The 27,956-nt window shown below is 40.4% G+C and overlaps 2 protein-coding genes and 1 long non-coding RNA gene across 15 annotated transcripts in view; 1 reads left to right on the forward strand and 2 right to left on the reverse strand.

Moving 5' to 3' along the window:
- The window catches only part of RCBTB1 (RCC1 and BTB domain containing protein 1), a 67,576-nt gene that overhangs the window by 35,931 nt on the left and 3,689 nt on the right, over positions 1–27,956 (forward strand). For 8 of the 13 annotated variants that reach the window (XM_043504494.1, XM_043504493.1, XM_043504496.1 and 5 more), the window contains 4 exons: positions 261–387; positions 1,209–1,360; positions 2,430–2,560; positions 7,535–8,569. In XM_043504494.1, the coding sequence (XP_043360429.1) occupies positions 261–387; positions 1,209–1,360; positions 2,430–2,560; positions 7,535–7,675 (551 nt within the window). In that variant the 3' untranslated portion in view covers positions 7,676–8,569. Of the gene's footprint in view, positions 1–260; positions 388–1,208; positions 1,361–2,429; positions 2,561–6,175; positions 6,349–7,534; positions 8,570–23,697; positions 24,927–27,956 lie in introns of those variants that run through there. The other 5 variants (XR_005288453.2, XR_006277723.1, XM_038368487.2 and 2 more) reach the window with 5 other exon arrangements.
- On the reverse strand, positions 2,647–6,177 carry LOC122457944. Its single transcript, XR_006277726.1, has 2 exons — positions 2,863–6,177; positions 2,647–2,800 (listed from the first exon to the last, which is right to left on the reverse strand). It is a non-coding gene; the product is annotated as an uncharacterized LOC122457944 (long non-coding RNA).
- LOC119850890 (histone-lysine N-methyltransferase SETDB2-like) overlaps positions 24,832–27,956 on the reverse strand; it is a 102,909-nt gene continuing 99,784 nt past the window's right edge. Inside the window, exon 25 of the mRNA XM_043505100.1 lies at positions 24,832–25,983. Within this exon, the coding sequence (XP_043361035.1) occupies positions 25,847–25,983 (137 nt within the window). The 3' untranslated portion in view covers positions 24,832–25,846. The remainder of the gene's footprint in view (positions 25,984–27,956) is intronic.

The raw sequence follows: 27,956 nt of genomic DNA on the forward strand, positions 1-27,956 counted from the left end.
GATAAACCCATTGTTTCATGTTCTCTGTGTGTGTGTATATAAATCTCTCCTCTGTTTTTTCCACCAAATGCATCCGATGAAGTGAGCTGTAGCTCACGAAAGCTTATGCTCTAATAAATTTGTTAGTCTCTAAGGTGCCACCAGTACTCCTTTTCTTTTTGCGAATACAGACTAACACGGCTGCTACTCTGAAATCTGCAAATGTATGTATTAGGCAGAATGTATTTTGTTTTCAAAACCTTTGGTGTTTTTTTTTTAAGAGCATGAAGACTCCTTAACAGTAGCTGAGTCTCTGAAGAAAGAGTTTGACAGTCCAGAAACCTCAGACCTAAAATTCCGCGTAGATGGAAAATACATCCATGTTCATAAAGCTGTTCTAAAGATCAGGTAGTGGTCATGTTTCATGACTTCTTGGTCAGCAGTTAACTTGTCCTCTCAGAAAAATCCATCTGCAGTGCCATCAAAAGCGAAGGTTTTTAAGACTGTTCACTATTATTGAAATTGTTTAAGCTTGTATTTTGGACTGCTTGGAAGGATGAGGTTGACACACAAAGATCTTTAGAAATGAGGGGATTTGTCTGAATTAGTGCGTTGATGTCTTCCTATTTTTCATGGGCCAGTAGCTGTCCTAGAAATTTCTCGGGTAATATCACCACACAGTTACCAGATCTTTTTAAAAAAAAAAAAAAAGATAAATAATTAAATAGTTAATTGCACTGACTTTGAATACACATGAACGAGACATGCTGTTTTTACATTTTATTTCTCTAAGTGTAACTTATTAGAATGAGATTGTTACATTCTAAATTTGAGAAGGGGCTGAACCGAAATACCAGTTAACATTTTCCGAGTGTGGATCAATATCCAGACTTCACAGCAAGGGCCTATTTCTTTATTTAAAAAATTACCAAAGCCTTTTATTAAATTCCATGTGTACAAAACTTAATTCTTTCTTTCAAATTCTCATTTGTTGTATCACATACAAAATAATTGCTTTATTCTCTTGATGCACCAATATTACTTGCATTTGATGTACCCCAGTATTGGGAAGAGAACATACCCTTTTGGTATTTAATGACATTTGTATTTAAAGAACTTAATTTATTGTAGAGAAAATGAAGGGAAGCTTTATTTCAAATGGTCTCTAATATAGTGTTCATGTATCATATCATGGTATGCCAGATAAATGTTCTGCCTTCCTGTTCTAGATGTGAACACTTCAGAACCATGTTCCAGTCATATTGGAATGAGGACATGAAGGAGGTGATAGAAATAGACCAATTTTCTTACCCAGTGTATCGTGCCTTTCTTGAGTACCTATATACAGACAGCGTTGATCTGCCACCTGAAGATGCTATAGGTAGCAACAGCCTTCTTTGGCCAAATTACATGATAAATCCAGTGATTCGATAAATGGACAAAAAAGTGGGGGAATAAATGGTGCATGTTGGTCTTAGGACCATACATATGATGAGTTTCATGGTGATTACTTTTAAAGCACAACTAAAGTAAACTCTGTTAATGACTTGCTACAGAAATAGTGCTGTGTAACTCTGAATAAATTGAGCAGCAAGTATCGGAGAGTAAAAGGTAGAGGAGGTGTTTACATTTCTCTTCAGAAACAAGCATTCATCCCTTTTCCTAAATGGAATCAATTTTGCTTTGAAATGACCTCAAGAAAAAAATTCAGATACTATACTATACTATACTGGGTATGGTCCCTGTAATGGGGTAATTTTTACCCAGCACAGTGGACAAGCTCTGAGTTAAATTCTAGCTTTTTATAGCAACAATTTGTGCACTTGATACTTTCCCTGTTCTATAACCAGGGCCCCTATCTTGCAAGTATTTACACATGTACTTAACTTTTATGCATGTGTGTAGTCCTGTTGGTGTCAGTGGAACCACTTGTGCTTAGGGATAAGCTCCTGTGTAAGCGTTAGTGGAATGGGGCTTAAAGTAGTGAAAAGGCCTCTGTTTGTTCTTGTATGTCAATAAAGCTGATTTTCTGAATAACGCCCAATTTAATTGATATATAGTGTTGCGTGTTGGGGCATGGCTGTGCTGCAGCTGGGAGTGTGCTTCCCAGCCTGGGGAGGGACAGGCATGCACTAGCTCCACTCAAGCTTGCACTCTAAGAATAGCATTATGGATGTTGCGGCCCTGGGTGGCAACTTGGACTTGCTCAACTCCTTGGTCCTCATGTGAGTGATTAGCCTGATTCACCACCTACTCAGCAATGTCCACACTGCTATTTTTAGTGTGCTACTTCAAGCACAGCTAGCACGTGTCTACCCAGGCTGGGAGGTAGGCTCTCAGCTACAGTGTAGACAGACCATACTTCACATGGAGAATGACGCAGTGTGGAGCTTGCCTTGATGCTGTAAAAGCAGAGTTTGAAAGTGGCTAATATAATATTTTAATTTCAGGACTTTTGGATTTGGCCACATCTTACTGTGAAAACAGATTGAAAAAACTGTGTCAACACATTATCAAGAGAGGAATTACTGTGGAAAATGCATTTTCATTGCTCTCTGCTGCAGTGAGATATGATGCAGAGGTAAACTTCTAAAGATTAAACTCACTAAATAGACTACCTCTTTTTGACCAGAACCATGGAGCATAGCAGACAGCTTTTTATCTCCATTTTGATTGAGGGGAAATTGCTCATTGCATTGAGAATTTGAACGGTAGAGTTCTGGTGCTGTTCCTTGGACTTTGTAGCCATTCTGTTCAGAGTGAAAGCCATATTTTTGTATTAAACTTTTAGTAGACAAATTAACTAGCACTTTATCTATATCTACACACACACACACACACACACACACACACACACACACACACACACACACACACACACACACACACACACACGACTTATTTTAATCAAGCCATAGAATGAGGCACAATGTCAGTAACTTTCATATTGTCTAGTTCATGGTAGCTATTTTATGCTGTTTTACCTAGCTTCATGATGGATTGCTCCATGTTATCTGGAAAAAAATTCTGTGTTGAAAACTTTCTATCTAGAGGCTGAAAATATTACCTTGCAAATAAAGGGCAAGCTTTAAAAAGAAAGCAAAACTTGGAGATTCTAAAAGTCCTGCTGATTGGTTTTATAACACTAATCTTTGCTTAATACATTTAAATATGTACATAGTACAAGTTGCAGCTTTTAAATCCTCTTCATGTGTTTGGGATTTTTCTTGTAATATTATTAATGGGAGGGTACAGACAGCTGTGTCCGAACTTTTGTTAACAAAGATGTTTAGAAGTAGGTGACATAATAAGCACCTGTTTGTTCTCTCTTGATTTACGCTTGAATAGAGACATCAGAGTTTTTGGTGCCATGGAAACTTCCATTATCTTGTACTCAGGGTAGATTGATTTAAATCAAAGCAATTTTAATCACCAATTTAAATCAGCAAGCAGGAAACTTTGATTAATCTTGTTTTGCATTTGTACTTTTCTTTCCTAAAGAAATTGAGTCTCACTGGTTGATAACTATTAAATGTTGATTTGCAACTAAATATAGCCTTTACACTAAATGTGGTACTTTCTACTCACCAGAAAGGTACATGATATAGATATAGATATCCACATTTATTTAAGAAATTATGTATCTTAAAATAACTGTATTCTGTCTTAATTTTTGCATTTTTATTAAGTTAGAAAATGGTGAATGATGCTTTACATATTTCATAGATTTTTTTTTTTAGTCAATAGATTAATTTTTTAGTCATGACTGTGTCAAACTGCATTAGGTTGGAAGTCGGAATGCAATTAAAAATGCACAAAAATGGTAATTTAAAATTGCTTTTCATTAGTTAAATGAAACTACCTTAAATGTGCTAAATGCGTAAGAAAACATAAGTTTTCTATCAGTACCTGTTTTGCATTTAAAACAATGATTTATTCAACAAAGGAAGTATTATCTGTAGTTAGTGAAATAAACTGTTCTTCTGGTGACAATCTCCTTCAAGATTTTAGAATTAGTAGAACTCATCCTCTCACCTGGTTTTTGTTCTTCTGGTGTATGGTTTCTGAGGGCACAAACAATGAATTAGATGTTGAGTAAGTGGTGTAGCCATTCTCATGGCGGTTCTTATTCATAAACTGGAAGAGGAAAACGATATTTCCTGTTTTTTCCAACTCCCAATCAGTGTCTCGGTTTTGAAATAACTAGGCATTGAGCTGAACAAACTAAAATGAAGAAAAATTTCCTCTGTACCTGTAATTCTGTACTGCTGTCAAAGCTGGTTTAGCGCTTCAACAAACTGGTTATATATTGTTTTAGCCAGTGACTTCTACCAACTTCACTGGTTTGGCTTTCTTTAAAGTTTTGGCAGCAAATATGTACTGCTTTAATATTTGTATTCAATTTAGTTATTTTAATAGACTCTATTAAGTTTAAGCTTTTAATATAGGTTGTCATAACTTTATATATAATTTTAAATACACTTTTTTTTCTTTTTAAAAATAACTATTTTTCCATTTAAATCAGATTTAAATTAAATAGGCTTATCTTGACTTCTTGAATTTATTTTTATCCTCCCTGAATTTAAACTGCATTTTCCTTTTATGTAGTGCGTAGTTCATTTAAATATTTGGGAACCAGAGACTACATTTCTTGAAATAGAAAGATAATTGTGTCTGGGTATTCAGGCATCAAATGTTGTATACATCCAGAATGACCACATCCAAATTCTTTAATTACTGAACTGATAATGGAAATAAGTTTATTTCATTAATTTAATAACAAAAATCAGATTACAATCAAAGTACAAAACATTTTCAATCCTTCGATGTAAAATCTGTTCCTACAATGGAATAAACTGGCAGGAAGTAAAGCTCATCATGGAGCCAGCTAACTGAACTATGAAGTCAGACAAGTGGTATATGAAGGGGAGATAAAAATGACAATTTTCTCATTATGAAGTTAATATTTACCTATTTTGCTGTTTAATCAGATCAGCTGGCAGACTACTCTCCTAGGGTCTGCAGGTCCTGAAGGTATTTACTTCTTGATTTCCTTTGGCATTTGTTACTCAGACTAGCCTTTGTTACCAAATGTGCAACTCTGCTGCAGCTTGATTGTTTTCTATAGGCTGCTCACTCTTACAGAAAAGTGTGTTGCTTCATAGATCACACATCATGTGCTTTGTAGCAACCAAAATGCATATACATATCCATGTGCAGTTGTGCTTAACAGCAATTCTTTTAACAGATGAAGTTATTTCAAATCTTTTTGTTTTGGAGATAATAGACACAATACAGAGCTTTTTATTTTAAATGGAAGGTTATCTATTTTAATTTCACAAAGGCAGGTGTGACATCCATGAATGTGGTTTGGGAGGTGAAGGGTGAAATAGTCCTGTAGAATGTGTTTCCCATGTGCCTTTATAATTCTCCCTTTTAAAGAGTGGGGGAAGAAACAGTTACTCTGCTGCAGGATGTATGTTCTGCCTTTTGCTAATTGAGGTTTGTGTACACAGTCTGCCTTACTGATTGTCAGGTGTAAAAGCTAAACCAAAGAAAGATGAAAGGCACTGAACTGTGGTTCTGTGCTTTTCTTGGGCATCTACAATATTCAGAAGACTGATTTTTAAATGTCTCTAGAATCTATAATTGCATGTGCAGTAAGCTAACTGGCAAGTTCAGATGACTTTAGTAATGAAGTTAGTTCCTGGGATGTCCTTTCTTTAGAAAGCATCAGTTAAAACTGCATCATCTATTTAAAATACTTCCATATCATGAAATTGTATACTTTTCCAGTATTGGGGGACAGTATGTTTCTCTGGGATTGACTGGCTGAATTGTAATGGCCAGAGTTACTGTAGGTCCAATTTCTCCCTGTAGCTAACTAATCACTAGAAGTATCTTGTGCCTCTATCATTTATCACTGTATACACTGAGGTTTTACTTCATGATCCAGTGTGCAAATATGACTTATCTAATTTTTCTGCAGAATTCTGAACTTTCCAAAGTCTCTTACTGTAATGATAACTCTGCTTGTATTTTTGTTACTCTGACTTGGAGTATGGGAATCTTATTAATAAAGTACTGTAATACAGTAAATGTGTACGTGATGAATTTTTATTTAAAATCGGTTTAGTCCATTTGTTATAAAAATTCACAGCTATGTTCGGCCTTTCATAAACCTGTTATTACACAGACACAACACAAGCCAAGACATGCATGCAGCTCCAGAGATCCTGATCTTAAACCAGTACATTTTCTGTATTGCTGTGTCAAGAAAGGTTGACTTGGTGACAATGAGCTAACTTTCCATCCTGGCCTAGAGTGCAAAAATGCAAATATGGCTTTACCTAATCACACTTGCATATTGTAAGTGGCTTGACTGTCTTTAAAACTATTTTATATATTCAGTAGGCTGGATACTGAAGTTAGACTAGACTAGATGGAGTCTGTCACATTAACGTTCTACTCCATGGAGAGGCGGGATGAGGGGGATATACTTAAATACAATGCAGTAGTCCTTAGTATAACAGATTATCTGAACCTAGAATTGTAGCATGAAAGAGAAGGTTCCTTTCTAAATGGAACAGTTGGCTACTTTAATCATCTGGCAACATCTGGGGTTTATGGCTGACTTTGCTGTGGGCTGCAGAATTAGTAACTGTGTGTAATATTAATACCATGTGGGTGCAATGTGAGAATTGTTTGAGGCACTCTTTGATCTTTAGATGAAAGGCACTATAAATAGTGGATCAGACTTTAGTGAGTTGTAGAATTAAAGTACAGGACTTGGGCTGCCGTGTGCCCAGTATATTCCTGCTAAATATTTTCATGAGAAACAAATAGAGCCATTTCAGTACTGGTTTATTCCTAGTGGATATAAAGGTGTCCTGCATGAACTTTATAGATTTTTTTTTTTAAAGACCTCTCCATCTAGATATACTATGCTGTAATTTGCTTTTTCTCTAAACCAGTGCAACATCACTCCATTAGGGAAACCAGTGCAACTTTGTATTTAGACCAGGCTTTAATGTGGAAATGGAAGAACTGAATTTTCTCAGTGCAGTCTTGGGTATCATTTTTCAAAGATGGCTTTTACTCATCTTTCCATTAGCTGTCAGTGGAATGTAGATATAACTTCCACCCTGTATGCTTCCTCTGAAATAGCTAAAACCAATCTAGTCTACAAACTTAACCAGAGTAGGGGAAACTTTTGAGGTGAGATGAGGCAGTTCAATCTGTCTTAAGTAAAATATATGCTATTTTGAATAGTACATGGGCTCTCAAACTGATAGTTGTGAACATGTTTGAAAGGGTCATGAGCACCTTGTTTTCTTTATGGCTAGTTTGGAGGTTCTATTTTTTTGTTGCAATGTGGGGCACAATATGGAGTAGGTTGAGAACAGCTGGGATAATGTATGTACGTAGCTCTCTAATCTGTTTATAATTCCACTGTAATTACAAAAGATATGTAAAGCATTTGAGCCTCGTTCTAAATTGTCTCATGATGTAACCAAAGCTAATAAAAAGGCTTTTTGTTTTGTTTTGTGTCTAGGATTTAGAAGAATTCTGCTTTAAGTTTTGTGTCAATCATTTGACGGAAGTGACACAGACTGCAGCGTTTTGGCAAATGGATGGCCCCCTGCTAAAGGAATTCATTGCTAAAGCCAGTAAATGTGGAGCCTTTAAGAACTGAAACACATGGCTGTAAGTTTTGGATGACGTAGGGTTGTACCAGTCATAGTTGGTTTGCTGTATTCATGTGTAACAGGCTTGTGTAACCCTGCAGGTGAAGAAAAACAAACCAAACCTAATTGCTTGCATTATATTGGGGTTATAAAACTCTCTACAGAAACTGCAGCAAATGTTCTGTGTTGTATCCATGTTTTTAAAAAAGTGAACTGTTGCAAGAGATGCAAGTCAGAAGGTTAACATTAACTCTCATTTGGAGAGCTGGAAATCTTCATGTTGCTGTGTTTGAGTTTACTGTACTTCTTGAGGTGGGGAAAAATTGAAGCAGGAGGATGGTTTTGAGTGGTGGTGAGAGGATTAATCATTTGGTGCCAGGAATTGGGATTTCTTAAATTGATCTGTTGGGACCTCCAGGGAGTTTCAGCGTAGGCTGAACTGAGCCATTGAAACATTTCATGTAAATGTTAGCTCTGTAGCATTACCCTGAAGGAACAAACAAGACTGATTTCTTTGTATTGTGGTTGCATGATTATGAATTTGTAACGATTTCGCTATGTATAAATAATCAAATGTATTCAAGACTTAGAGGAAACTGCAGAAAAGATAATGTCGCTACAAAATATGCTCAGAGCAAATTTTACTAATCGAGTTGGAAGTAAAGCTGCCCGTCGGGGATACCTTAACATGCAAATGGCAACATATAATCTAGATGTTCAAACATTATTTATTATAGTCATTGAAAGACACATTGCCCTGTTTTGAGGTCCAAATAAAGTTAGACTAGTCTGAATAAAAGGGGAGAGCAAACTGTTGGAAAGTTTTTTTTTTTTTTTTTTGCATTGGAGTATTGTATAAAAAACTTTAAAATTACCTGTAATAAAATTACACTCTTTTCAAATTGTCCACTAAAAACTCTTCTGACTTGAAGGAAATGTCATTATCTTTTATTGCATCTACCACAGAATAAAGTTACAAATAGTGTGGCAAATGTGTATTGAGAGAATCCAGTCCCAGTCCAGCTTTACATGCCAAACAAGCGGTGTTATACCTGCAATAAGTACTTCAAGAAATAGAAAAGAATTTATCCATGTACGTACTTGGCCTCCATCACTGTAATATCTGTCTCTCTCAAATGTCAGTGAATTTATCATGACACTCCCATGAAGTCAGGGCTTCCCTTAAGTGTTTGGGAAGTGCCTAGCACATAGTGGATGCTATTTTAAATAAAAATAGTAGAAATATATGCCTATTTCTAAGAAGAACTGAAGCACAGTGACCAATTGCCCATGGTTGCACTAGAAGAATGTGGCAAAGCAGTGAACTCAGAGCTCTGAAATCCAAGTTTCAATGCTTTAACCACAGAACCATCCTTCCTCTCTGATTTACGACAACTCTCTCGCATAGCATTGCAGAGATCAGTATACCTGGTTTTTATCATTATTATTCCAAATAATCTTTGGCGTGTGATGTTTTGCATTGTGGATTCTTTTAAAGTAATGCATTTAACTGCCTCAAAGAATTTATTTTGCAAGCCAAAAGCAAAACAAACAGTTCGGAGAAACCATGTGAATTATAGTACTAGAAAAAGTTGATTTGGGAGGGGCAGAGTTGGAAATGAAAGCAGTTTCCTTTAGAGGACAATCTATTCAAGTTTAGTCAATAGTGTAGATTTTTCTATTGCTGTAAAACAGGAAAGAGTTGTAATTGAACTTAGCCCTAGTCTTCACTACAAAATTAGTTGAGTATAACAGCATCGCTCAGGGGTATAAATAATCCACACCCCTAAGCAATGTAGTTATACTGGCCCAAGCGCCAGTGTAGACAGCACTATGTTAGCAGGAAGAGCTTTGCCGCCGACGTAGCTGCTTCCTCTTGGGGAGGTGGAATTACTAAACTGCCAGAAGAGCTTTCTCCCATCCGCTTAGAGAGTCTTAATCAGAAACACAACAGCACCGTGGCTGTGCCTCTGTACATTTGAAGTGCAGACCTGCCCTGAGCTTCCATTTTATTTAGATCAGTTGTGGCTTTGTCTTAATTTTATTCCATATAGGACAAATGTGCACCCCATTAACAGTTTGGGTCTTTCTTCCCATTCTAGTGGCTGTTCTGCATAGAAAGTTTGAGTGTTTCTGCCAAAAGTGTGCAAGTTCTTTAGCTCAAGCAATAGAGGTTTATGCTTTTAGAGTTAGTGGGTCCTGGGTTCAAGCCCTATTGACAACCCACCTCTGGGTTTTGTGATCCTCCTATGGATCCATGGAGAAAACCAGTCAGTCTTTGGGGAAGAGGAGTATGGCTTGTCTTTCCTGCCTCCTGAATAAAGGCAGCCAGTCAGAGCTGCCCCATCTTTAGTTTTATTTGCTTTTGGGGGGGGGGGGTGGCTAGCTTCTAGATTAACAGAATAGATCTTAGTTGTGCATCTAAGATAAAGGCAAAAAGTTCAGGAGAGTTGGTAGTTTTTTAGACACACTTATTACAGGCACAAGAGCTGTTTTTGTTTTCAAAGTTTAGCACTAATTGATGACTGACATGGTGAACATCAATGTAAATGGGGTAGGACATTGAGCTAAAATAGGGGAAATTAGTTAAGAATTACTTTGACAAGTTAGATATTTTCAAGTCAGCAGGAGAATGAAATACATCCTAGAATATTTAAGGAACTGGCTGAAGAGATCTGAGCCAATAGTGATTATCTCTGAAAAATCACAGAGGACAGGAGAGATCCCAGAGGACTGGATAAGGACAAACATAGTACCTACCTATTTAAAAAAGGGAATAAGGACAATGCAGGAAATTAGACCAGTCAGCTTAACTTCAGTACCCTGAAAAATACTGGAGTAAATTATCAAACAATTGATTTGTAAGCGCCTAGAGGGTAATAAGGTGATAAGTAAGAGTCTTGTGGATGGGGGAGTGGGGGCAGTAGATTTAGTAAGGAAACTGATACTATTTCACATGACCTTCTCTTAAGCAAACTAGGGAAATATAGGCTAGATGAACCTTCTATAAGGTGGGTGTACAACTACTTGGAAAACCATCCTCAGAGTAGTTATGGTTCACAGTCAAGCTGGAAGGGCATATCAAGTAGGGTCCTGCAGGGATCTGACTTGGGTCCAGTTCTATTCAGTATCTTCATAAATGAATAGAATGGCATCAATACACTTTGTGGATGATACCAAGCTGGGAGGTATTTTAAGCACATTGGAGTACAGGACTAAATGATTTTGACAAACTAGAGAAATGGTCTGCAGTAAATAGGATGAAATTCAATAAGGACAAATGCAAAGTACTGTACTTGGGAAAGGATAATCAATTGGACACATACAAAATGGGAAATGACTGCCTAGGAAGGAGTACTGCAGAAAAGGGTCTGGAGGCTATAGTAGACCACAATGTAATACTATTGCACAAAAAGTGAACATCATTCTGGGCTGTGTTAGCAGGAAAGTTGTAAGCAAGATATAAGTAGTAATTCTTCCACTCTGTTCAGCACTGATAAGGCCTCTGGTGCAGTTTTGTGTCCAGTTCTTGGCACTACACTTCAAGAAAGATGTGGACAAATTGGAGAAAGTCCAGAGGAGAGCAACAAAAAATGATTTATGGTCTAGAAAACATCATTTATGAGAAGATTTGAAAAAAACCCTTGGGTTTGTTTAGTCTGGAAAAGAGGAGACTGAGGGGCAACATAATAGTCTTCAAGTACATGAAAAGTGGTTATAAAGAGGAGGGTGATAAATTCTCCTACAGTCCTGGCTCTGTGTGTCCCTTAAGCAAAATTTATGCCAGTATCATCTTGCTTAAGCCATTGCCATTCATGATAATTCACGTAGGTTGCTGGGAGCTGACTCAGTTCAACACATTCCACTTGCTTGCAGTATTGTACCTTGGGATTCTCTATTCTACTAAAGAATCTCTAATCTACTCGACCACCCAACAAAAACTGAGCATTAGGATTAGCTATAGAAATGGTAGATGATGAATCATAGACAAAAGGAAATGAAAGGACTGTGCAAGATTATCACTAGCTCAAACTAATCTGATCCCATTTCATTCTTCCTTCCTAGCACTTCTGATTGCAAAAAACAATGAATACATTAACATGAAATTGAGCAAAAGGATATTAAGATTAGAATTTTAATACTCCTGTTGGAACAATTTGAGTTTGTTCTCTATAGTCTGAATTGCATCTGTTTGGCTGGTAGGGACTCCCTACTCCCATATCCAGTGGATTCTCACCATGCTTTCAAACTTCACTACTTCACTCGATGTAAAGAGCCACAAAGAAATGTCTTAAAAGTGAATGAAATAACCTCTTTCACACCATGATCTCAAAAGTTCTTTACAACCCATGAACTACTCTATGTATTAGAGCATAAGCGAGGTAAACTAAAAATTATTTTTCGGATAGGAAAACTGAGGCACAATGAGGTTTAGTGACTTGTCCGAGGTCAACGGCCCAGTCAAGAAGAGAGGAGGCTAGGTTATCTGTGATGTGCTGTAATCACTTGGAAATGCCCCTACTTAGCCTGTAAAAGAAACAGGAGAAAAGGTGGGTTTCTACACTGAAGTGGTGAGACCAAAATTCTAAACTTAAGGGAAACTCTAACCATGAAAGTCAATGTTTGTATAAGGGGTGATTTCAGTTCAATTATTATGCCCAGGTTTAGGCACCAATAGATATTTGAGGGTGAAGCGTTGGCAAAGAAGACTTCTTCTCAATCAAACTTTGTATATACTTTGATTAGCTGAAGCTCTCATTAACTTCCCCTTTTCCCTGTGAGGTCAGAGCCCATCTTACTGCCATTGAAGTGTTGCCATCATCTTCAATGGGAGCAAGAAACTGCTAAAGCACTAGAAAACTCTGGACAAATTGGAGAAAGACCAGAGGAGAGCAACAAAAAGCCAGATGCCACGTCACTTGGGATGCCTCCTCTGATCTGTGCATGAACACAGAACAAATACATTCTTCTTCGAGGATGTGCTTATGTCCATTCCAATGAAGGTGTGTGCTTGCCCCAAGTACCCATTGGGTTGGCTCTGGTGTCCCCTTGGATGATGCATTCATAGCACTGGTATAAAAGACCCTGCCGACCCCTCAGTTCCTTCTTATCACCCAAGACGGTCACTAGAACTATGATTTGTTCTTGCTGTTGCAAGTACTCCTCAGTCAACTTTTCTCTACTCTTATTGTACGTACAGTAACTCCTCACTTAAAGTCATCCCGGTTAATGTCGTTTCATTGTTACGTTGCTGATCAGTTAGGGAACATGCTCATTTAAAGTTGTGCAATGCTCCCTTATAACGTTTGGTAACCACCTGCTCTGTCCACTGCTTGCAGGAAGAGCAGCCTGGTGGAGCTAGCTGGTGGGGGCCTGGAACCAGGATGGACTGGCAGCCCCGCTATCAGCTCCCTGCTCCCCTAAGTTCCCTGTGCAGCAGCCACCCAGCAGGCTATCAACTATTGGCAGTTCAGCTGTCCCTCCCCCCACTGCCATGTGCTGCTCCTGCCCTCTGCCTTGGAGCTGCTCCCCAAGCCTTCTGTTTGCTCTGCGGGGGGAGGAGAGGAAGAGAAGGGCTAATGTCAGGGTATCCCCCACCCCCCTGCTCCTGCACCCCACTTACCCCATCTCTATAGAGCAGGGGGGACATGACAGGGCTCAGGACAGAGGGAGCTTGCTAGCAGCAGCTGCTGTTTCAACTTGCTGATCTACTTAAAAAGGCAATGTACTTAGAGTAGTGTCAGCGTACTTAAAGGGGCAATGCGCATATCTCTCTCACATACACAGCATATGTGTCTGTCTGTCTGCCATGCTGTCTCCCTTCCCTCCATTTGTGCTGCCTTGTAGAGTGAGGCTACATTAACAACAATGAGTTAACCCTTAAGGGCTCAGTGGAGTGCTTGTTCATCATTTAGCAGTAAGGCATTCCCTGGGAAATATCCCATGCTCTGACTTCACCACCTCACCAAGCTTCACAATCATCATTGCCATGTACAGTATTAAATTGTTTGTTTAAAACTTATACTGTTTATGTGTTTGTGTGTGTGTGTGTGTGTGTGTGTGTGTGTGTGTGTATGTCTTTTGTCTGGTGAAAAAAATTTCCCTGGAACCTAACCCCCCCCATTTACATTAATTCTTATGGGGAAATTGGATTCACTTAACATCGTTTTGCTTAAAGTCGCATTTTTCAGGAACATAACTACAACGTTAAGTGAGGAGTTACTGTAGTTGACTGTATTTAGTAATTAAGTTTCTGTTGTTAAGTTAACGGGGTTCCTAACTAAATAAATAACTAAATGGGGTTAATCTCCAGCACAGAGGCATTCCTCACTCTGTGGGTTTCGAGCCTTGGGAATCTTGTCACAAGCTTGTGCATGACCCCCATTCCAGCTGTCTCAAGTATCTGGGGGCTCATGTGTAGGAGTGGTGCAAGATCTGTAGGGATCTTAAGCCCTGCACCAAGCAGGATAGAGATGCTAGACTCTGCTCTAGCCTCCTGGAGGCAGCACGCCAACCTCCATCAGAGCTAGGCCACTTCAGGATGCCTGGTGCCATTCCCCATCTCCGGCCCCAAGGTGAGACGCTCCAACCACACTTACGGAACCTCAGTACAGTCAGTCATCCCCAGGGCTGAAGAAGGATGTGCAGGTGAAAGAGTTTAGGCACCATTCACCATTGCCGATGTCTAGGAAGATGCAAAGGAAGACCTACAAAAGCTAATCACCTGTCCCGCCAACTGGTGTAGAGAAACACTGCCAGGGTGTGATCCGCGTCTGGCCACCCTGTGACAATTACAACCCACGCCGCACCATTGACCAATCCTGGAACAGGAGCCATTTAGTCCAGTGCCAATAGACTCTCCACCATGAGGGAGGCACCAGGCCCTACAACTCTGCTGGTACTTTCAATGCCAGAGGCATTTGCGGCGGCGAGGGATTTGCGCTACTGGTGCCAATGTCCTTGGTCATACAGGAGCTGTCAATAGTGGTACTGATGGAAAAGACTTCTGCAGGCACAAGGCCTCATATAGTTTTGGTGGTGTGGCAGCTAATGAATGGAAAAGGCAGGGCCAACAGGGACTGACACCTAAGACCAGGGATGCAAAAAAGTTAGACCTTTTTGGGAGGAAGGTCTATTTGACGGGGTCTCCAGCTCAGGATCGCCAATCAGCAGGCTCTCCTGAGTAGGTACAATTTCAACTGCTGGGACTCTATGCTGAAATTTAAGGAGTTGTTGCCTCAGGATCAAGATGAGAGTTTGCAGCTCTCGTAGAGGAAGTCAGGTCTGTGGCAAAGGCGTCACTGCAGGCAGCCCTGGATGCGGTGGATTCTGCAGTCTAATCCATGGCTTCAGCTGTGGCTATGCAGAGAAGCTCGGGCTTGCCACACGAGATCCAACAAACTTTGCAGGACCTGCCGTTTGAGGGGATGTCACTCTTTTCTGATCAGACAGACTCCAAACTTCACAGTTTAAAGGGCCACAGTGAAGTCCTTGGGCCTTCATACACCAGCCCCAATGAGGAAGGCACTCTAGGCCACAATAGACAGCTTGCTTCTTCCCCCACCTGTTCTACAGGACTATAGCAGGAGGAGGAGAAGGGGCTAGAGGAGGAAACCTTCCCCCACAGCCTTCATTTGTATGTGTGCCTGCACCCCCCAGACACTTGGCAAGGTCAAAGCAGGCTTTTTGATGGGAAGTCCAGGGATGATGTACCAGGACAGTTTATGGATCCAAATTCCCCATTTTTTTATGGACCGGTTATCCCACTTCTATTGGGTGTGGGCCCGTATCACCTTGGACCAGTGGGTGCTATGCACAGTAGCACTGGGATACATCCTTCAGTTTTGTTGTTCCCTCTCTTTCTCACATCTCTTCAGGGACTCTTTTCATGAGCAACTTCTAACCCAAGAGGTGCAATTGCTCCTAAGGATGGGAGCAGTGGAGGAGATTCTGCCATTGTTAAGGGAAATCCGGAAAGCCAACAGTGGTCTGAGACAGATTCTGGACCTGCGAAACCTCAACAAATTCATGAAGAAACTGAAGTTCTGCATGGTCTCCTTGGTCTCTATCATTCCATTCTTGGATCCTGGGGATTGGTACACTGCCCTCGACTTAAAGGATGTGTATTTCCACATTGCTATCTTTCAGGGACACAGAAGGTTCCTCAGATTTGTCGTGAACCATTTGTACTACCAATTTGCGGTGCTCCCATTCAGTTTCTTGGCAGCCTCTCGGGTGTTCACAAAATTTATGATGGTCATTCCAGCCTTCCTGAGGAGACAAGGGGTTCAGATATCTGTACCTCGGCAATTGGCTGATCAAAGGTCAGTCCAGACTTCAGGTAGAGGCAAATGTGAGACTAATACAGTTGACCTTCCAAAACTTCCAACCCCACATAGCAGGCAGGTGCGAGTCCTTACAGACAACACAACAGCCATGTTCTATATCAGCAGACAGGGTGGAGCACGCTCCTCTCACCTGTGCCATGAGGTACTTCGCTTATGGGAATTTTACATAGCCCACGCAATTCACCTTGACGCCTCCTATCTGCTGGGTTTTCAGAACAAACTAGCAGATCATCTTGGATTTCTCCAACCACCACAAGTGGTCCAGCTGCCCAGAGATCCTAAAAGTAGTTTTCCAGAAGTGGGGAACTTCCCAAATAGATCTATTTGTAACAAGGTGAAACAGGAAATGTCTCCAATTCTACCCTTTCCTAGGCCACAGTCCAGGATCACTGACAGATGCCTTCCTCTTGCTCTGGATGGGTCATCTGTTCTACGCATACCCACCCATTTATCTCATACACAAGGTCTTGCCAAGGATCAGATGGGACAGAGTGCAAGTCATCCTGATGGCCCCAGCCTGACCACACAAGCACTGGTTCATGATGCTCTTGAACCTGTCAGTAGAAATATCAATCCGACTACCTCAGGTTCCAGACCTGATATCCCAGGACCATGGTTGCCTGTGTCACCTGAACCTTGAGTCCCTTCATCTCATGGCCTGGAAGCTCCTTGTCTGAACTCCTCTGAGCTAGCATGCTCCAGGCCAGTTAAAGAAGTTCTTTTAGGGAGCAGAAAGCTGCCCATTAGAGCTATATATATATATGGAAAATGGAAAAGGTTCTTGATCTGGCCAGCGCAGAAAGGTGTCTCACCCACACAGTCATCAGTGCCATTCATTCTGGACTACTTGCTATTAGTGTCACCTATTAGGGTCCACCTGGCTGTAGTTTCAGCTTTTCACTCATGGGTGAATGGCCAGTCCATCTTTGCAAACTCTATCTGCAGTCAGTTTCTCAAGGGACTTGACAGGCTGTACCCCCAGGTACGTCAACCAATTCCACCCTGGGATCTCAACCTGCCATTGTCAAGGCTCCTGGGTTTCCATTTCGATCCATTGGCAACATGTTCTCTGCTCTACTTGTCCTGGAAGGTGGCCTTCCTGGTGGCCATTACTTCAGCCAGAAGGGTCTCGGAGAATTAAGGCCCTTACTTCAGAATCTCCATATATGGTATTCAAGGACAAGGTCCAGCTACGTCCTCACCCAGCCTTCCTCCCAAAGGTGCTTTCACGATTCCATAGTAACCAAGACATATTCCTTCCGGTCTTCTATCCAAAACTGCATGCCAACAAACGAGAGCAGAGGTATCACTCATTAGATGTCAGACGTGTGCTGGCCTTCTACATAGAACTATATCATTTTGGAAAATGACTCAACTTTTTGTGGCTGTTGCAGACAGGATGAAGGGTCTTCCAGTCTCAGCCCAGAAAATTTCATCATGGATCACGTCCAGTATCTGCACATGCTACAACCTGGTGAAGGTCCCTGCTCCGGCCTTGATGGCACACTCCACACCGACACAAACATCTTCAGCAGCATTCGTGGCACAGGTCCCTATTCAGGACATCTGTAAAGCAGCAGCGTGCTCTTCAGTCCACACTTTCGCGTTTAACTACACCATCATTCAACAAGCTAGAGACGATACTGGGTTTTGCAAAGCAGTGCTACAATCTGCTTGTTGTGAACTCTGAACCCTCCAGCTACATCTATTTGGGAGTTACCTACATGGGAATGGACATGAGCAAGCACTCGAAGAAGAAAAGATTGTTACTAACCTTCCATAACTGTTTGTTGTTCTTCGAGATGTGTTGCTCATGTCCATTCCAAACCCCCTCTTCCCTCATCCCTCTGTCAGAGTTAGCTGGCAAGAAGGAACTGAGGGATTGGCAGGCCCTATATACTGGTGCTATGAGAATGTGACTCCAGTGGGCACCAGAGCTGACCTGACGGATACTACTGAGGGAAAAACTTTCCAGCAGTGGTGCTCGGGTTGAGCACATACCTACACTGGAATGGAAAGGAGCAACACATCTTGAGAACAACAGTTACCGAAGGTTAGTAATAATTTTTTCTGCCAGTGTTATGCCTTTATATATTGCAGCCAGAAACTGGGCTCCAGAATCTCAGCTTTCATTTAAAGTGTGTCTGTCTGTCTGTCTTATTCTGGCCTTATGGTTGTCCAATACTCCCACCAGAAAGGAGATTCTGAACTTGGCTGCCTGAACAATATTGCAGGAGCCAAGGCCTGGGGAGCAGGCAGGCCTACCTGGAGAGCATAGACACTGAAAAATCTGTTCTTAAAAAAAATCACATATTTACACCTGACTATTCAAGTACGAGCTAGTCGTTTGTGCCAATAAGGAATATTTGATGGTGGTAGAATATTAGGAAGAGACAGGTATTAGTAATGGGCAATTTGATCATTAGAAACATAGATAGCTGGGTTTGCGATGAGCAGGAGAACTGCCTGGTGACTTGCCTGCCTGGTGCAAAGGTTATGGATCTCTCTAGGCATCTAGATAGACTGATCTGAAGTGCTGGGGAGAAGCCGGTGGTTGTGGTACATGTAGGTACCAATGACATAAGGAAAAGTAGAAGAGTGGGCCTGGAGGCCAAATTTAGGCTGCTAGGTAAGAGATTGAAGTCCAGCACCTCCATGGTAGCATTCTCTGAAATGCTTCCAGTTCCATGCGCAGGGCCAGTAGGACAGGCAGAACTGCAGGGTCTCAATGCGTGGATGAGATGATGGTGTAGGGAGGAGGGGTTTAGATTTATTAGGAACTGGGGAAACTTTTGGGAAAGAGGGAGCCTATACAGGAAGGATGGGCTCCACCTAAACCAAAATGGCACGTAGAATTAAAAAGGTCGTAGAGCAGTTTTTAAACTAAGGGCTGGGGGAAAGCCAACAAGTGCGGAGGAGCATATGGTTCGGTCAGAGACATCGCTTAGGGGAGGATCTATTAATGGAGATTTTGTATGTCCTAGTAAAGAGGAGAGGATGGAAGATGATAAAATACAGGTAGGATCTGATGAGAAACAGTCAAATGAAAAAAGTCCCATTCAATTACATCATGTAATGGCAGACATCTAAAAAGTGACAAATTTTTAAAGTGCTTGTATGTCAATGCTAGAAGTCTAAATAATAAGATGGGTGTACTAGAGTGCCTCATATTGATATAATAGGCATAACAGAAACTTGGTGGAATGAGGATAATCAATGGGACACAGTAATACCAGCGTACAAAATATACTGGAAGGACGGAACAGGTCGTGCTGGTGGGGGAGTGGCACTATATGTGAAAGAAAGTGTAGAATCAAATGAAATAATCTTAAATGAACCAAACTGTACCATAGAATCTCTATGGGTAGTAATTCCATGCTCTAATAATAAAAATATAGCAGTAGGGGTATATTACTGACCAACATGGTGATAGTGACTGTGAAATGCTCAGGGAGATTAGAGAGGCTATTAAAATGAAAAATTCTAATAATAATAATAATTAATAATGGGGGATTTCAACTATCCCCATATTGACTGGGTACACGTCACCTCAGGACAGGCTGCAGAGATAAGTTTAACACCTTAAATGACTGCTTCTTGGAGCAGCTAGTCCTGGAACCCACAAGAGGAGAGGCAATTCTTGATTGGTCCTATGTGGAGCACAGGATCTGGTCCAAGAGGTGAATATAGCTGGACTCTTTGATAATTGTGACCATAATATAATTAAATTTTAACATCCCTATGGAGGGAAAAACACTGCAGCAGCCCAACACAGTAGCATTTCATTTCAGAAAGGGGAACTCCACAAAAATGAGGAGGTTAGTGAAACAGAAATTAAAAGGTACAGCACCAAAAGTGAAATCCCTGCAAGCTGCATGGAAACGTTTTAAAGACACCATCATAGAGATGTAGGGAAATCAACTTAAATGTATACTCCAAATTAAAAAAACATAGTAAGAGAACCAGAAAAGAGCCACCGTGGCTAAATAACAAAGTAAAAGAAGCAGTGAGGTAAAAAGGCATCCTTAAAAAAGTGGAAGTTAAATTCTAGTGAGGAATATAGAAAGGAGCATAAACTCTGGCAAATGAAGTATAAAAATATAATTAGGAAGACCAAAAAAGATTTTGAATAGCTAGCCAAAGACTCAAAAAGTAATAGCAAAAAAATTTGTAAGTTTGGCAGAAGCAGGAAGCCTGCTAAACAACCAGTGGGGCCACTGGATGATTGAGATGCTAAAGGAGCACTCAAGGACAATAAGGCCATTGTGGAGAAACTAAGTGAATTCTTTGCATCTGTCTTCACGGCTGAGGATGTGAGGGGCACAGACCTAAACCTGAGCCATTCTTTTTAGGTGACAAATCTGAGGAACTGTCCCAGATTGAGGTGTCATTAGAGGAGGTTTTGGAACAAATTGATGAACTAAACAGTAATAAGTCACCAGGACCAGATGGTTTTGAAGGAATTCAAATGTGAAATTGCAGAACTACTAACTGTAATCTGTAATCTATCATTTAAATCAGCTTCTGTAACAAATGACTGGAGGATATCTAATGTGACACCAATTTTAAAAACGGCTCCAGAGATGATCCTGGCAATTACTGGCCAGTAAGCCTGATTTTAGTACTGGGAAAACTGGTTGAAACTTTAGTCAAGAACAAAATTGTTAGACACATAGATGAACATAATTTGTTGGAGAAGGGTCAACATAGTTTTTCTAAAGGGGAAATCATGCCTCACCAATCTGCTAGAATTCTTAGGGGGAGCGGGGTCAACAAGCAAGTGTACAAGGGGGATAGAGTGGATATAGTGTACTTAGATTTCCAGAAAGCCTTTGACAAGGTCCCTCACCAAAGGCTCTTAAGCATAGTAAGCTGTCATGGGATAAGAAGAAAGGTCCTCTCATGGATTGGTAACTGGTTAAAAGATAGGAAACAAAGGGTAGGAAAAAATAGTTTCATTTTCTGAATGGAGAGAGGTAAATAGTGGTGTCCCCCAGGGGTCTGTACTGGGACCAGTCCTATTCAACATATTCATAAATGATCTGGAAAAAGGGGTAAACAGTAAGGTGGCAATATTTGCAGATGATACAAAACTACTCAAGATAGTTAAGTCCCAGGCAGACTGCAAAGAACTACAAAAGAATCTCACAAAACTGGGTGACTGGGCAACAAAATGGCAGATGAAATTAAAGTTGATAAATGCAAAGTAATGCACATTGGAAAGCATAATCTCAACTATACATATAAAATGATGGGGTCTAAATTAGCTGTTGCCACTCAAGAAAGAGATCTGGGAGTCATTGTGGACAGTTCTCTGAAAACATCCACTCAATGTGCAGTGGCAGTCAAAAAATTGAACAGAATGTTGGGAATCATTAAGAAAGGGATAGGTAGTAAGGCAGAAAATATCATATTGCCTCTATATAAATCCACGGTACACCCACATCTTGAATACTGTGTGCCCCATCTCAAAAAAGCTGTATTGGAATTGGAAAAGGTTCAGAAAAGGGCAACAAAAATGATTAGGGGTATGGAACGGCTTCCGTATGAGGAAAGATTAATAAGACTGGGACTTGGAAAAGAGATTACTAAGGTGGACATGATTGAGGTCTATAGAATCATGGCTGGTGTGGAGAAAGTAAATAAGGAAGTGTTATTTACTTCTCATAATGCAAGAATAGGGGGTCACCAAATGAAATTAATAGGCAGCAGGTTTAAAACAAACAAAAGGAAGTATTTCTTCACACAATGCACAGTCAACCTGTGGAACTCTTTGCCAAAGGATGTTGTGAAGGCCAAGATTATACAGGGTTAAAAAAACAACTAGATACATTCAGGAGGGTAGGTCCATCAATGGCTATTAGCCAGGATGGGCAGGGATGGTGTCCCGAGCTTCTGTTTGCCAAAAGCTGGGAATGAGTGACAGGCAATGGATCACTTGATGATTACCTGTTCTGTTCATTCCCTCTGGGGCACCTGGCGTTGGCCACTGTCCAGGATACTGGGCTAGATGGACCTTTCGTCTGACCCAGTATGGCCAAGTAATAAACTGATTATGGCTAGTTACTTTCCATTGTTGGAATCAGGAGTAATTGACCATTTCTTTAAGGGTTTCCTACAGAGAGAAATCATTTTATTCCTGAGACAGAGGGCCTTGGCCCTCTGTCCACAATTTGTAGTTCATGATGACAAACCCTGCTTAGGGGTATTTACTAATTGTACGTCTACACTTATAGCGGCATGTAGAGTAGAGACACTGCATGCCCAGCTAGCATGGCTATAAATAGGACCCTACGAAATTCACAGTCCATTTTCGTCAATTTCAGAGTCATAGGATTTTTAAAATTGTAAAATTCATGATTTCAGCTATTTAAATCTGAAATTTCACAGTGTTGTAATTGTAAGGGTCCTGACCCAAAAAAGGAGTTGTGGGGTGGTCATAAGGTTATTGTAGGGGAGGTTGCTGTACTGCTACCCTTACTTTTGCACTGCTGCTGGCAGTGGTGCTGCCTTCAGAACTGAGCAATTGGAGAGTGGCTGCTGCTGGCTGGGAACCCAGCTCTGAAGGCAGAGCTGCCGCCAGCAGCAGCGCAGAAGGAAGGATGGCCTGGTATGTTATCGCCACCCTTACTTCTGTGCTGCTGCGTGCAGAGCTGGGCCCACAGTCAGCAGCCGCCACTCTCCAGCCGCCCAGCTTTGAAGGCAGCAGCGCAGAAGTCAGGATGGCAAGGCATGGGATTGCCACCCTTACTTCTGCGCTGCTGCTGGCTTGGCACTGCCTTCAGAGCTGGGCACCTGGCCAACAGCTGTCGCTCTCCGGCAGCCAAGCTCTGAAGGCAGCGCAGAATGGTGGCAATACTGCGTCTTCCCTAAAATAACCTTGCGACCCCCTCCCCCTGCAACTCCCTTTTGGGTCAGGACCCCCAATTTGAGAAATGCTGGCCTCCCCCGTGAAATCTGTGTAGTATAGGGTAAAAACACACAAAAGGCCAGATTTCAAGGGGGGAGACCAGATTTCACAGTCAGTGAGACGTTTTTCATGGCCGTGAATGTGGTAGGGCCCTAGGTATAAATAGCAGTGTAGATGGTGAGGCACAGCTTAGGTGAGTAGAGTGCCCTACACACCTGAACCCTAGGGTATAAACCCTACGTGGCTCTCTCTGCCCAGTAGTGCTTCTCCCATCTACAGTGCTACTTTTAGCAGTATAGTGTCTTGCTACTGGAGCCATTCCCAATGCAGCAAAAGGCTCCGGCAGCAGGGTAATTAATTAAGCCTTTGAAAGGCTGCCATTAATCATTGCTCATGGGTTTTCTGCCACACAAATGGTATTTCTGGCCAAAGTTAATAAAGCCTTGCCTTGCTGCATACGGACACATGAGGGCCACCCAGGGAGAAGCATGTCTGAACATACAAGCTGACCCCATGATAGGGACTTGAAAAGCAAGTCCTAGGGACAGCACAAGGGTGGCTGCTATCTGGACAACAGCTGTCACTGACAGGCAGACCAGAGTGGTCAGAAATAGAGGTTGTAAAAGTCACTTTTCCCCTGCTCTAAGCTGGGAACAATTTATTGAGTTCAGCTAAGTGTAAATCTAGGTGTTAAGCAAACAGTTTCTTTTGTTTTAATACTACTTTTTTAAATCTTGGCTTTGTTAAAATTTGTTTGTATGGGTAATTTCAGAGGTGTCTCCAAAGAAAATAAAACCCAGGAACCTCTAAGGAGAGGCACTGAAAAGCAGAGTTTCTGGACCATACCGTCTCCTGTGGCCCTCTCTCCTCCACCTGGGTTAAGAGGCCTAGCCAAGGCATCCTGTCCCTGTGAACTGAGCTGCTGTTAGGCTGTGGTGAGTGAACACAAGTGTGGAAACTGAGAAGACAAGAGTTGATCGGGGTGTGAGTCACACTGGATAAAATTATCAAAATTCTGTTTTCAACAGTTGCTAAGGAGCCTAAGTTTTCCTGAAGTTCAATAGCCTTATACTCTTAACCACTTCGGCAATTTTGAAAATATTGCTCAGTATCGTTATCCAAGTTCTTGCTACTGTGCATATATCTATACTGGAGCTGGACGTGTAATTTCTAGCTCAGGCAAATTTATATGTGCTAGCGTTGCACTAGCTCCCTGCAGCAGCATAGGGAAACTGCTGGAAACAATCCCACCCAAGACCCGGGGTACCTAGGTGATGAGCCTGCTGCTGCCAGTGCCGCCACGGCTGCACTGCTATTTTTTAGCTAATTTGATCAAAGCTAGTGTGCATGTCTACTCGAGCTGGAAATTACACCTCCAGTGTTGACATAACCCTGAGGTATAGATTTGAAAGCCAACCACTGCAACAGGAGAGCAAGACTGAAATTTCTAAAGATACGTAAGGGCATTAGGTGCCCAACCCACATTTGAAATTTAATGGGATTTGGAATCCTATCCATTAGGAATCTTTGAAAACCCCACCCTAAATTCAAACCTAGCACAAGTAAAATTAGAGCTATGAACATGCACAGGGTGTTGTGTACATTTGCCTGACATACTAATATCTAGCGCTTCTCTGTCTAGCAGCTTTTCCACAGAAGGGAGAGATGAAAGACTTGTTGGAATGTTGGTAACTTGCTTTTGTCCTTAGAGGTAACACCTTCAAATATTTCCACCTAAATAGACTAAATCTATCAATCCCTCAATTCAGGACTCCTGTAGCACATTTTGGCTGTCTACAGGCAACAAGTAGAGCTATGCAATAGAACTATTAATTTACACTAATGACAGAGTGCATTGTTAACTTTGTAAAGTAGTTAAGTGAAGTGTAAAATGCACTAAAATATACTGAGTTTCTTAAGTGTAGATTAATTTCATTTATTTCATAGTACAGCTGCAAAGGTTCTTTAGTGTATTTAAGAATAATAAAATCTTAATATGAATCTTCTATTGTACTGTCTCTTCTGTTAGAGCTGAGCTATGAAGTATGATGAAACCAGGGGTTTTGTGAGAATCAGCAAGGCTGTGGATTAGCAGTCAGAACCTACAAGGCTGTATTGTATACAATAGTATTTTGGTGCATAAACTGATTTTGTCACTAGTTTTCTTCAATATACAACTTTCTTTACAAAAACAGTTTATTGTCAAGTTTTTCATTAACTTGCAATTTTGTAACTAAATGTACTGCTTTTCTGTATTCAAACAATTTTAATATAATAAGACAAAATAACACATGGAAGCCATAGATGTTCTTACTGCAGTATTTGACTCCCTAACTATTTTACACAGAATGATTTTTCAGAGGATGATCACCAGCCAGCCTCAGGTGTTTGCAAGCAGCTAATGGACACCGCCTCTCACCATTGCAGTTAAAACAGAACTACTTAAACATTAACACACCGTAAATTGAGAAAACGTAATAAAAAAAAAAGTCTGCTTCTTTGAACTCAGAAGGCTTCTTCAAGTGCAAGTCTTGTTAAATTCCTCTTTGGAAAGCCTTAACAATTTTTAATAATGATTTTGTCTGCTATGATAAGCAGACATTGAATCACAGACACATCACATGATAGGGAACTGCCGCAACTGAAGTGATTTTAAAAAGTGGCTTGTGGAGTATTTAAAAAAAGCTTGTACGGAAGGTATCTAAATTTAAGTGTTTATCACTCCTTGAGCCACAGTAAAAATTAAAAAGGAAAAGGACAAATGAAGTTATTGCAAAAGTGAGGTATAAAATATGAGTAAAACACTAAATAGTTTTTCTGTGCACCCCTGTCTCTGAAAGTCACTTTTATACACTGACCAGAAGCAGTTTCTGGTCGTAGAAAATCTTTAATATGGAAGTTGATATCAAGAGAAGTATTGGTTATTCAGACACTGAACTAGATGCACTTGCTATATTTTCCTGGAAAGGAATTACTTCTTTTAAATCTTGCAGTAGCTCAATCTGAGTATCCAGTCTTTTCCGGGTTTCCAGAAGCTCCTGAAGTTTTTCCTCTGTTCCTATAATAAGGAAAAAAAAATTTTTTTTTCACAGTAAAGAACAAATATATGCACATTCAAATTATTAAAGCCACAGGTATCACTCTATTGCTAGAGTAAGAGTTGTGACTTCACATTAAACCCCCATACCTTTCTCAACTAAAATTTTTTAGGCTAACTACTACTATGCTTGGTCTCTACTAAAAGGTGGAAATTTTACTTCATTTGAGCAAAATTAGTTTAAGCACTGGAGTTATAGAATGGGGGGGGAATACTTTGTGCATATGTTCCATCAGAAATTATTCTGTCATATCTGAAATTATATAACATACTGAGAGACTTAAATCAAGCCAGGTTTAAAAATATTGTGTCTTTTTAGGTTTTGAACATTTCAAGTTGCTAACACTGTACATGAGAATAATTGTTCTATTTTCAGGATCCATTTGTTAGGGACTCAACTGCTGAGGTCATACATCCAGCTTTAAATATGTTAAATGCTTAAAACAGCTTCCTTTAAAACTTGGATTGTTTTGTAGATCTGAGGTTTTAAAAAAACTGACATGTTTGAGGAAAGTCAGTTCAGTAACTTTGAATGTTTGAAGTTAGCAAATATATCTGTACTTCACAGTACAACGGACACCTCTATTGTATAAAGGCCACTGCATCATTAAAAATACACTTTTTTCAAAGAACATGTACAAGGAGAAAAGTACAATTGCAAATTTTAAAATGTCTGGAATTTAACTTCATTTTTCACTTGACACTGCTGTCATGTTACCTTTTGAATTTACATTTCCTTGACTTTAAAAGGGCAGCAAATATAGCAATTAAATCACAGTGCACTCAGATTCATATTGATCTTTATTGGTAATAAATGAGTCAAGACTGCATAGTCTTTCATGCATGTAAGGAAATTGTTAAAGAAAGTGCCCTGCATTAATAATGAACAGAAAATTCTTAGGAACATGCAAAGTGCCATGGTTAAGTGTTCACAACCTTAAAGTTACTGACCAGATTTTGTTCAGAACTTGAATTGATTCCCCCCACCCTGTCAATGAGAGCTACAAAAAGATAAACTTGAAGTTCCTAGCTTCAACCAAGTCACTTATGTCACACACAATCATTTCAATTTTAAGAGAGAGGTAGAGTGTTTTCTTATGCTTCCATACCTCAAAAATGGGGAAGTTATTTAGCTCAATTGGGGAAAAAATGCTTACAGGGGCTGGTTTTGAATGACTGTGTCTGACCAATTAGTTATAGATAAAGATACCTGGTTAATTTAAAAGTCCTAAACACTTTTTTTTTTTTAAAGCACAACATTTGTATTTATATTCAGTGGTAGCCTAATATATATGATACTTGCAGTTTCCATTTACCTCAGCGGGATTTATAGATACTCAACCCTTCTGCAAATCAGGCCATCAGATTATTTAAGAGAGACTTGGCTGCTGCCCTAGGTCCCAGCTATGACTGAAAAATACTCCCTTTTTGCAGTCAGATTTAGCTTGTATATTCTCATGCCTTCCATGGCTGTTTCAGAATGCCATACAGTCAATACTGAAGGAAAAGCAGGGGAAAGGGCCAAATTTTCAGAGCAGCCTTCATTTGGATGCACATGCTCCAGCTCTAATTTCCAAAGCATCTATCATCTTGTTATCAAAGCACACTGGTATCCGTGCTCAGAAAAGTTTTCAGGTAGGCATTTGCAAAGTTGTGCATGAGCAGAGACTCCTTTGAAAAATTTGGCCCAAAATACACAATAGTGTTTTCTCCCTTCTCCTTGATATGCTGTTTTCAAAACTGGTTGTTTCTGTAAACACATTAACAAATACACAACAGAAGGGGAACACAGTCCTTCCAATACAATTCAGCCGCCTTCTCAACTATCTTCCTCTTAATTTCCCCCATTTTCATTCCTTTCCCTCTGCTTTTTAGATATCTTTCAAAGCATCTTATTGTTAGCACGACTTCTAAATAAGTCCCATTTAAAGTGG

This window comes from Dermochelys coriacea, chromosome 1 (genome assembly GCF_009764565.3).
Source record: "Dermochelys coriacea isolate rDerCor1 chromosome 1, rDerCor1.pri.v4, whole genome shotgun sequence".
Lineage (NCBI taxonomy): Eukaryota > Metazoa > Chordata > Testudines > Dermochelyidae > Dermochelys > Dermochelys coriacea.